Below are 11597 nucleotides of genomic sequence, written 5' to 3'. Positions count from 1 at the left end.
ACTCATTAATTAAATGTCAAACCATGTATTTACACCCAAATATAAAAACAGCGCTAACCAATAATCATTCTGGTATCCTAAGATGATATATTCATATTTAAGGAGCCCTCTTATGGATATATGTTTGTTAAATTTGGCAATTGAAAAATAAAATTTAAGTTGTAATAAGCTAGTAAATATATTTTTTTCCAATAATATTAAGTAAAAATAGAATTTTAAATTATTTGATATTTAATCTCAATTTTTATAGGTCCATGAAGTTGGCCCCACAATTTTTGATTTTCAATGGTTTATCAGTGGGTGTGATTAGTACCCGATTTGTACCGTTTTCAGATCGATTTGTACAATCACCGTTTTTGAGATATTCAAAGAACAAAATGGGGGGCCAACTTCACGACAGCCCCCCAACTTTTGAACTTAAAAATAAAAAGTGAATAGGTCGATAGAGAATGATTTGCACCGATTTCAGTTCGATTTGTACCATCACCGTTTTCCAGCTATTGACCGTTGAAAATATGGCGCCAAAAATAAAAAACACTCAAAATTTATTCTTTTAAAGTTTTTTAACGTACAACGGTAAATAATTTTTTCTCTTCCTAATGATGCCTCAAATTAAGCTTTATCTTCATTATTTATTTCGGAAATCAAATTTTAAACCTTATATTATAGCGTGAAGTTAGCTCCCCCGATATTCAAAATTTGAAATTTTTAAAACGGGATTGATTTGTACCGATTTGTACCGTTTCAAACAGGATTTGTACTATTACCGTTTTCCAGCTATTGACCGTTAAAGATATGGCGCCAAAAATAAAAAACACTCAACATTTATTTTTTTTTAAATTTTTTAACGTACAACGGTAGAGAATTTTTTTCTCTTTCTAATGATGCCTCAAATTAAGCTTTATCTTCATTATTAATTTCGGAAATCAAATTTTAAACCTTATATTATAGCGTGAAGTTAGCCCCCTCCCCATAATTAAAATTTGAGATTTTTCAAATTTTTAAAACGGGATTGATTTGTACCGTTTCAAACTCGATTTGTACTATTACCGTTTTCCAGCTATTGACCGTTAAAGATATGGCGCCAAGGTTTAAAATTTGATTTCCGAAATAAATAATAAAGATAAAGCATAATTTGAGGCATCATTAGGAAGAGAAAAAATTCCTTACCGTTATACGTTTAAAATTTTTTAAAAAAATAAATTTTTGAGTGTTTTTTATTTTTGGCGCCATATCTTTAACGGTCAATAGCTAGAAAACGGTAATAGTACAAATCGAGTTTGAAACGGCACCAATCGGTACAGATCGGGTACAAATCAATCCCGTTTTAAAAATCTCAAATTTTGAATATCGGGTGGGGGGGGCTAACTTCACGCTATAATATAAGGTTTAAAAATTTGATTTCCAAAATAAATAATGAAGATAAAGCTTAATTTGAGGCATCATTAGGAAGAGAAAAAAATTCTCTACCATTGTACGTTAAAACTTAAAAAAAATTTTGAGTGTTTTTTATTTTTGGCGCCATATCTTTAATGGTCAATAGCTGGAAAACGGTAATAGTACAAATCGAGTTTGAAACGGTAAAAATCAATCCCGTTTTAAAAATTTGAAAAATCTCAAATTTTGAATATGGGGAGGGGGGGGGGGCTAACTTCACGCTATAATATAAGGCAGAGACCTGCAGAGGTACCATTTGCACGGCCCGGCCCGGTTTTAAATTTTTTAGGCCCGGCCCGGATATTTTAAAAAAAAATTTTTTACGGCCCGGCCCGGATATTTAAAAAAATTTCAGGCCCGGCTCGAAATTTTTAAAATTATATTCGACCTGGTATATACAAAAATTCACCTATGAGGTATTTTACCATATTTTTCAGCGAGTATCATCGCTATTATTTAAAAAATACATGTAAAAAGCTAATATTTTGAGAATATTATATTGAATTTATAAAAATTATAAAACTGTTATTTATAAAAATGGATATTTTGAGCATATACTATATTTTATATTGCATTTATAAAAATGGAAAATATTTTGAGAATATAATATATTGTATTTAATTTACTATTTAATTTATAAAATAAAAATAAATCGCTATTTAAAAAATGCATGTATAATAAATAGTATTTTGAAAATATAATCTAATTGCACAATATTAATATAATTTATTTTATAATATAAATTTTTAACAAAAGAAGATAATTGTATTATATAATATTGTAAAAAAAAATAATGAAAAATGTTGGATTAAAAACTTTCATGACTCAAGGTAAATATAATAAATGCAATAAATATTTGACAGTTTGCAAAGTAAAAAACCAGCATGATTGACGAAACCCTATACTCAAGAAAGATATTAAAAATTCACAAATTATCATGAAGAAAGAGAAGCATATCTACCTTTTCAGGTTGAAGATAACTTCTTCTTTCTTCAAGAATTCTCCCAGTAGTGGAAAAATTCCGCTCACAGCTTGCACTTAAAGCAGGAATTGCCAATTTTGCTAAAATTGGAAATTCGCTTTGATGAGCCGCCCACCACTCTAACAAATTATCCACCTTAAATGTTTTATCTATTATTTATGTAATTATAATATTCATCATCGGGTATTGACATATTACCAGAATTACCATCGCCCCATTTGTCATAAAACGATTCAGTTTGTTTAACAACAGTCGTAATTTGACTGGTCGATGGTATTTCATTTACTTCCTGAGCCTCTTGTAATTTAATATAATCTTTTATATAGTTTTCCGTCATTTTGCGATCTGTCCCTGACTACATACGTAATTGCTTGAATTTGGGACAGAGAAAAAGATAAATAAAATGATACTTGTGTAAAACAAATTTTTCAATTAAAAAATGCTTTATATTAAGTAAAATCAATTTTATTTCTCCTTTTCGCTTTGAAAGGTATTACAAACTTTAAGAAGTGATATTCCTTTATTTGATTGTTTTGGTAAAATATATTCTAAAAATTTAGATATGAATTATAAAAAAATATATTAATACTTTGAATAAATTTGCAGGAAATTAATAATTAGATCGATCTGTGGGTTGTTAGGTAGTGTTAACCATCACCCAATATTATATTAATCATAACTATAATATAATATAATCTTATAACCATAAACTCATAATGTAAAAATTTTTATAAAAAATATTAAGGCCCGGCCCGGGTTTAACAATCTTAGGCCCAGCCCGGCCCGGATATATTAAAAAAAAAATTTTTAGGCCCGGCCCGGATATGTTTAAAAAAATTTTTTTTAGGCCCGGCCCAGGTATATTTAAAAATTTAAAATACGGCCCGGCCCTGCCCGGGGTTTAGGGCCGGGCCTGCAGGATTCTGATATAAGGTTTAAAATTTGATTTCCGAAATAAATAATGAAGATAAAGCTTAATTTGAGGCATCATTAGGAAGAGAAAAAAATTCTCTACCGTTGTACGTAAAAAATTTTTTTTTAAAAAAAATAAATTTTGAGTGTATTTTATTTTTGGCACCATATCTTTAACGGTCAATAGCTGGAAAACGGTGATGTTACAAATCGAGTTTGAAACGGTACAAATCAATCCCGTTTTAAAAATTTGAAAAATCTCAAATTTTGAATATTGGGGGGGGGGGGGCTAACTTCACGCTATAATATAAGGTTTAAAATTTGATTTCCAAAATAAATAATAAAGATAAAGCTTAATTTGAGGCATCATTAGGAAGAGAAAAAAATTCTCTACCGTTGTACGTTAAAAAACTTAAAAAAAAAATTTTGAGTGTTTTTTATTTTTGGCGCCATATTTTCAACGGTCAATAGCTGGAAAACGGTGATGGTACAAATCGAACTGAAAACGGTACAAATCATTCTCTATCGACCTATTCACTTTTTATTTTTAAGTTCAAAAGTTGGGGGGGGGGCTGTCGTGAAGTTGGCCCCCCATTTTATTCTTTGAATATCTCAAAAAGGTGATGGTACAAATCGAACTGAAACGGTACAAATCGGGTACTAATCACACCAACTGATAAACCATTGAAAATCAAAAATTGTGGGGCCAACTTCACGGACCTATTTTTTATTTAATAAAAAATTGATTTATGCATATTAAAAAAAATGTTTCTAAAAATTATTTTTAAAAAAATATTATATAATCAAATTTTGATTGATTATGATTATTTGCTTTTTAGCAATGCAGTAATAAGTCATTCATACCCATAACTGAGTTGGGCATTACCGCGAATACTTGTATCTAAGATATAAGATCTTTTTGTAACTTTTACTAAGTATCTTTTTGACATTTTTAATAAATTACTAGTATCTGTATCTAAGATCCTTTATTCTGAAAAGAATGTTGTATCTTTTTTATTTTCTTGACAAAAGTTACAGATACAGATTCCTTTTAATATGAAGGTTTAAAATTTTACATATCACAGTATATATCTTATTTTCTTCGAAAATCTTGTATTAATTTCCTTATTTTTTTTCACCATATTTTAAATATATTGACAACCAAAATTAGCTGGAAAATTTACAACTCATATTAAGGTAGATAGATAAAAAATAACAACACCAAAACGAAATAAGTAAAGATTATATTTTATATATATTATATTTTATATAAATGTAACTCGATAGATAATCATTACCAATTTTATGAAATATTTTTTAATTTGTAGGATGACAAACACTCAAGGTAGTGAAGAAGAAGGTAGTGAAATTTAAATTATGTAAGTGAATAAAATCCAAATCTTAAAATATGGAAATTTTTTAAAAATAAAAGTTAAAAGATAATGTACAGTCTAGATGTAAAACCTGTAAATCAAAAAAATAATAAAGGGTTAATCACAAATTTTGTTAAACATATTCAAGTATATTATTTATATGTTGTTAAAAGGTACTAGGTTATCTTAAAAATTTAAGTTTACAATATTGACTACCTTTATTAATGCCTAAGATGGTATGGGAAAAAGATTTTGAGAAAATATGTTCCGATATAAATATAATGAAGTTTTTTTGGCATTTAAGAACTTATGGATTGAGTCGAATGATAAAACAAATACTTATATTATTAAAAGTAGCTCTAACTATATTATCAGAGAATAGTTCAAACTGATAACATCAGTAGATCTAACATCTAATAAAGAAAATGATTATTTTTCTTTTAGTGAAACAATTGTTGCTTAGTTCAATAATACAAATAACATTAAACTAGAGGTTTTAAATTATATTAAAGAAAGTCGAAATACATTATAAATGCTTAATTATTATCCTTCCATTAAGGAAATGTTTTTAAAATACTGCAATACCTTCATCAGCTCCAATTGAAAGGTTATTTAGTTTTGGCGAAATGTTAAATACACTGAAACGGCAAAGGTCTAATGATAAATTATTTGAAAAATTTGATTAACATAAAATAATGAATCTATTTTAAATACTCTTTTGCATATTAATATTCCAACTTTCATTAAAAATACATGTTTCCCTTCCCTATCTATGCGAAGAATGGGTTAATACTAATATTAAAATGCCAGATTGTTATAATTAACTTATCTAAATATTTTATTAATTATAGAAAATATTCATATTTATTATATATGTATGTTATGGTCTTCACAAATAAATAATAAAAACTGTATTTTATAAACTATTCTAATTTAATTGGTAATGATAATTTAGAAGTATCTTATATTTAAGATACTCGAATTAAGGAAAAGATACAATTATCTTTTTGTTATTTTGAAAAAAATACTAGTATCTGTATCTAAGAATCATTTTCTTTACAAAGAATCGGTATCTAGATTCCTTTTCCGGAGGACCTGTCAACTCTGACCAATGAATGATAAAACAAGAACTAAATTGTATCGTGAGGTTATATCCGATTAATCGTGATATTTTTTCATTATTTAAATAAATTTATATATCTAGTTTTAGCATTCTACTTATTTTTAATGCTATCCATTTTGTCGGGCCGAACAATATGCCCTTTTATATCTGTTGAATATTTTGTATAACTCACAGAAAAATATACATTGTGCATTATTTTTATCATTTAAATAAATTTATATATCTATTCTTAAGCATTCTATTTTTAAAGCTTGACATTTTTTCGAATAATACTCAATTATCCCTGCTGATTATTTTGTATAACTCACAAAAACATATACATAGTACATTATTTTTATTATTTAAATGATATTATATAGGATTTTATATCTATTCCAAAATGACGATATATATTACAATATTTATCACTATCAAAGCTCTCTTTACCACAAGGTTTTAAATAAAATTTATCTTCTGGCTATAGTTTTTACATCATGTTACTTAGGAAAATCGACTTGATTTTATTACACAATATTTGACATTTCCTATTCTCACATTTACTTCTTTTGTCAAATTGACATCTTTTTTTAAAAAAAAACTCTTCAACAAATTTTTATCGATCGATTGGAAGTGAAGCCCTTCTCTTTAAAAAAAATAACTTTAAAAATATTCATAACATCGGAATTAGGTTATAAAATTAATCAGTCCATACATTTTACAATATTTTCTTTAGTAATATATATATTGATATTTTATTTCTTTTACAATGATTTCAATTGAAATATAAATTTATAATAATTTTACTATTAATCGATATAAATGACTATATATATTTTTATATAATCAACAAAATAATACTAAATGAGAATGCCTAAAGTAGGGTATGATTATTACCTTTAAACATCGTAAAAAAACGGAAATATTGCAGAGATTTTAAAAGAAAAATCGTACATATATATGATAATAAAGAAGTTTGGTAGATGTATTTGAAATTTTAAAAAAATAAAGCGGTATAAGTTTTTTTAATTGATCTGTCAAACATTTAAGTTCATTGGATTAGGAGTGTTCTTAGAGTCATTCGCAAGGAATCCAGAACTGAAAAGGAATAATAATGATTTCAAAGAGCTGGGCAAATCAATATAAAATCACGTCTCACAGTTACAAGCTCATGGAAAGAGAGTGGAAGATCATGGATGACAAGATCAAAAATAATACTGATGAGGGTAGAATAAAAATGGTAAATATTCTAATTATTTAGCTTAAGCTTTGGTATCGATAATCGTAAAATGCAATATTTGAAGATATGAGTACAATAATTCGATAATTAAGCGACCATTAGTCTAAAATAAGATATGCATCGATAGCCCATTTTTATTGGTATGGGTTAAAATTCAAAGTTTTGGCTAATACCGATACAAAAGTAGATCTGCCTAAAATCAATAACATGGAGCATTAGTAAAATACTATATTATTTTAAATATTATTAAGTTTACAAAATGAAGCTTGATTTATTACATTAAAAATTAAATATATATATTTTTTATAAATCAACATAAATAATGCTAATAAGTGATTTATATGGTCGTTAGTGATGGTTCAAACATTTCAAATAAATACGAAGCCTTAGGACATCTCCTAAGAGCAATATCTTTAGCACTATCGCCCATAGGGGTACGGATATTAATATTAATGAATGGGTGAAACAATAATATTTCCAGAGTCTGTCTTGAGGCGCTATTTTGGCAAGCAAGGTGTAATGGCGTTAAACCACCTTTAGTTAAAGAATTTACCATACATTGATCGTACAAATGAACAAATGTAGATGGGTCTATATGGTTTTCAAATATATGATCAATAGTAACTTCATCGATATTTGATAAAAGGGAATTGGAATTTTTGCCAGTCATAATTTTTTGGGACATCGATTCAGGGACATTATAATTTGCAGTGTTTTTATCAATCTTTAATGATTTAAGTTTGTTATTCAATATGGTATTAATATCACCGCTAGTATATACACGATTGGAGTTGGTTTCCGATATAATAGGGGTTGATGATAAAGTTTTTATTATTTTGATCTCATTGGTTTCAATTTGGTTCTGGTGATGTTCATTATTATTAGTATTTTTATCTTCCAAATTTATGGGACAACTAGAATATATTTGAACTGGTTTAAAAACGTCATTCAATTTGTCGACGTTAGGGCTATGGTTTAATAAGGCGTTCAAACATTCGTAATTTGACCAAAAACTAGCACAGTGTATCGGCTCCCAGCCTTCTTTAGTTTTAGCTCGAATATTGGCACCCTTTTCAAGTAAATACTGTTTATTTTTTTTAAACGTAAATATTATATTTAAAAACAAAGATATCTTAAAATTACTTATTATAGTAAAATTATAATTTAAAAAAAATAATTTGATGGATTAAATAATTGAATTTATGCCTTTATTTAAATATTTAATAATTATTTTTTATATAACTGCATTGAAAAATGGAAAACCCTTGCAATTATTTATTCATATAAACAACCTCTAATTAAGTATCTGACCAGTCAAATTGACTGATTTCCAACCATGATTGTCAATTTGATAGTCTAGGCAATAAAAAGTATATTAAATAGACAGATTATATATATAATGTGTTTGTTCCAATCTAATATTATCCCATAGCGAAAATATAAGGATTTAAAAATAATTAATTCAACTAAATTAATACCTTGAAACGTTTAAATTTGATTATTTATATTATTTCAACTTTTATGGACAGTATAAAAACACTGATTTGATGTTCCTCAAGAAAACAAAAATCTCAAAGTAGCTAAATTAGGAAAAATTAATTAATGATTTAAAAACTTTAACTATTCTTTTGTGTCCATTGTAGCATGCTCTGTGCAGAGGAGTATAACCGTCTTCGTCAATTGTCGAATTTAATATTCCGCATAAATCGGGATCATCTAAAATTTCTTCTAAAACATCCAATCTATCATTTTGTGAGGCCCAAAATATACGTTTCTGTAATTCAAATAATAAGAATATTTTTTTAAATAAACTTCAAGTCAATTGCCAAATCAGATAAAATATAAATTTATAGGGGTGTACCGATACCACTTTTTGGAGGCCGATCCGATATCATATCTAATTTTGTACTCTGTAAAGATACCAATGGTTTTAATTTTTAATATAATTTTTATTAATATGGCATCTATAATCTAACTATACCATAACTTATGTCATTTAAATATATTATAATGATCAATTATAGTTTATATTGAATTCAATTCTAAAAGTATATAAAATATTTTTATTGTAAAATTACTTTTATATAATAAGTAACAACATTAATCTATATACATAATAAGTAATAAACAAATATACTATGGAATTTGAAATAAATATTTAAAATAATATTTAACATTAATATATCAAAGATTTCTTTTTAGAAATTCCAAAATTTCCAATTTATCAGAGGTCATCCTGCGACGATGGCAACTGTCAATATCACCAGCTTCACTAAAAACAGATTCGAAAGAGACTATGGCACACTTTGATAAAGAGAATGCGCAAAAAAATAACAATATGGCAGAATGTTTATAAATTAATTATTATTATTAAAAAAATAAACATAAACATAAAAATGGATTTCGATTTTATTTATAAAAATAAATGATTTTAGATAATTTTATTTTTGTTAAAAACACCATTTTTTATCAGATCGGAAAATTTTATAATATTGGCTGATAACCCGTATTTCAAAATGGGTAAAATATTGGCCTGATCCAATCCGATAAAAAATATCGGTACATCCCTATAAATGTATGTATATTATATAAAATTTGTGTCAATTTAAATGCATGAATAATAGGTATGAAGTAAAATCTCACTGATTATTCATAAAGTATGAATCAAATAACAAATAATTTGCTTTATGTATAAATGTAGGAAATAAAAATTTAATCTTATAATTTTTTTTACATTTTTACAGATCATCATCAAAATAAGGTATATTATGCCTAGTTTCCTACAATAGAAAATATATTCTACCAAAAATAAAAAATATTAGCATTATTCAATTAATTTGGTTGCTTAAGTTTTAGGTTGATTTACTTGAAGATCTTCAGTTGTGGTTGGAAGAACTCAACTAATTAATAACACTACATATAATTATAAGACTACATATAATTATAAGAAGTTATGAATTATAGAATATTTTTAGTATTTATAATAAATTTCTGGATATAAAAAAATAATTATAATAACAGCAAACTTAAAAAAGTGAGAGAAGATTATTTTTTGCCAATCTACAATCCATTTATAATATGGGTCTGCCAGCAGCTCTGACTTCTATACCCTTATGAGTCCTTCAAACAAAATATCACTTTACTCTAAAAAAATATATTAATGAAAAAGAAAGAGCAACATTTGTAAAAACTTATCTCTTTCTTTATTAACATATTCAAGAATAATATAGGCATCTTTATTGAACAAAGTATAACTTATATAATTATATAATATTTCAATTAAATATGCAAATAAAAAATTAATTTAAATTTTCTAAAATGATAGTTTTATCTAGTATACAAATATCAAAATATGTAATTTAATTTAAAAAATTGATATATTTGAAATGGTATAAACTTAAAAAATAAATATTTAAAGAGGAATGAAATGGTTATGTGAAATTCAAATGGTTTTCTTTAATAAATAACTAAATTAATCATTTAGAAAAATTAGGGGAAGGTGCAAATATGTCTTAATATCATCAGTATATCTAATAGTCTAAGTAGACAAAATTGTTAAATTATTTTTTCTTAAAGAACCTTAAAAGATCTTAATACTTTTCAGTCAAATTATTAAGTTTATTTTAAAGGTTGTGGGAATGGTTATTATATATATAGGATTGCCAAAATATAGAAAAAAAGAAAAATTATAAGATAAGATACCAGTCTGAAGTATTATCAACATTAGAAGTGAAATAATGTATTCTGTATTATAATTCTATAAAATAAACTTACAATTCATTGAGTCTGACAAGTCATATCATTATTTAATCCTTAGCTCTAAATGTATAATATTGCACATGTTTGTGTAGCAATTTTGATTGCCAAAAGAAATTTTGTCATCAAAGTTTTATTTTATTGCAACTAGTTCAAAATTAATTCCTGCCCAGATATGTGAATCCTTACTTCATTACTAGAGCAAATGATTATATTTTAATTTATTTGTATATTTTTTATGATGGTAAAACTATTGGGGATGAGGTAAAATAAATATGAATAATTAACCATATTTTACTAATTTCATATTTATACATTAGTTTAACATATATACTAATTTGACAGGTATAACATAATAACCCCTTATCATTTACATGTGATTATTAAAGTAAATATCTTATATGTATTTAATATTACAGATTAAATTTGTTTATTTGATAATATTAATACTTTAATGGCTTGTAAATCGCTAGGATTAAAAATAGGTTCATCCTCTACTTCATCTAAAAAGTCATCTTCAATGGGACTAAAATCAGAGAGCCCCATATGAGTAAGATTATGATTATTAGATTTTGAACTAGCCATATCTTTCAAATTTATCGCAAAAAAATTAAAATTAAACTATTACAGATTTACCAAAATTCGAAATAGTGAGTCAACTACAGCCGTTATTGATGTGTATAAATGCCATTATAATAAAAATTGATTACAATTAATGATAAAATATAACCCTGCATATTATTTTTCATGGACGTAATTTTTGATTGATTCTCCAAATTATTCAAAATTATAAGCTAT

The 11597-nt window shown here is 25.9% G+C and overlaps 1 protein-coding gene across 2 annotated transcripts; it reads right to left on the bottom strand.

Moving 5' to 3' along the window:
* Positions 1-6681: 6681 nt before the first annotated feature.
* LOC135928277 (ankyrin repeat domain-containing protein 49-like) lies at positions 6682-11574 on the bottom strand. Of its 2 annotated transcripts, none has more exons than XM_065464694.1 (4): positions 11436-11574; positions 11250-11386; positions 8659-8817; positions 6682-8127 (listed from the first exon to the last, which is right to left on the bottom strand). In XM_065464694.1, exons 2-4 carry the CDS (start codon positions 11382-11384, stop codon positions 7381-7383), a joined length of 1041 nt encoding a protein of 346 aa, XP_065320766.1. In that variant the 5' UTR covers positions 11385-11386; positions 11436-11574; the 3' UTR covers positions 6682-7380. The 2 variants fall into 2 exon arrangements, with proteins under 2 accessions (XP_065320766.1, XP_065320767.1); XM_065464695.1 differs by having other exon boundaries at positions 8665-8817.
* Between the last annotated feature and the right edge of the window lie 23 nt (positions 11575-11597).

Source organism: Gordionus sp. m RMFG-2023, chromosome 4 (assembly GCF_954871325.1).
Source record: "Gordionus sp. m RMFG-2023 chromosome 4, tfGorSpeb1-WG-v2, whole genome shotgun sequence".
Classification (NCBI taxonomy): Eukaryota; Metazoa; Nematomorpha; class Gordioida; order Chordodea; family Parachordodidae; genus Gordionus; species Gordionus sp. m RMFG-2023.
This window is presented reverse-complemented; position numbering and strand designations above follow the sequence as displayed.

Bases quoted from the DNA above. Each gene is read 5' to 3' on its own strand.
- LOC135928277 (XM_065464694.1), bottom strand. From the start codon at position 11,384: ATGGCTAGTTCAAAATCTAATAATCATAATCTTACTCATATGGGGCTC. The intron at 8,818-11,249 runs GTATTAATATTA...TTTGAATTACAG, and splicing joins GCGATTTACAAGCCATTAAA to AAACGTATATTTTGGGCCTC. The intron at 8,128-8,658 runs GTTTTTAAATCA...AAAAATAAACAG, and splicing joins GACACAAAAGAATAGTTAAA to TATTTACTTGAAAAGGGTGC.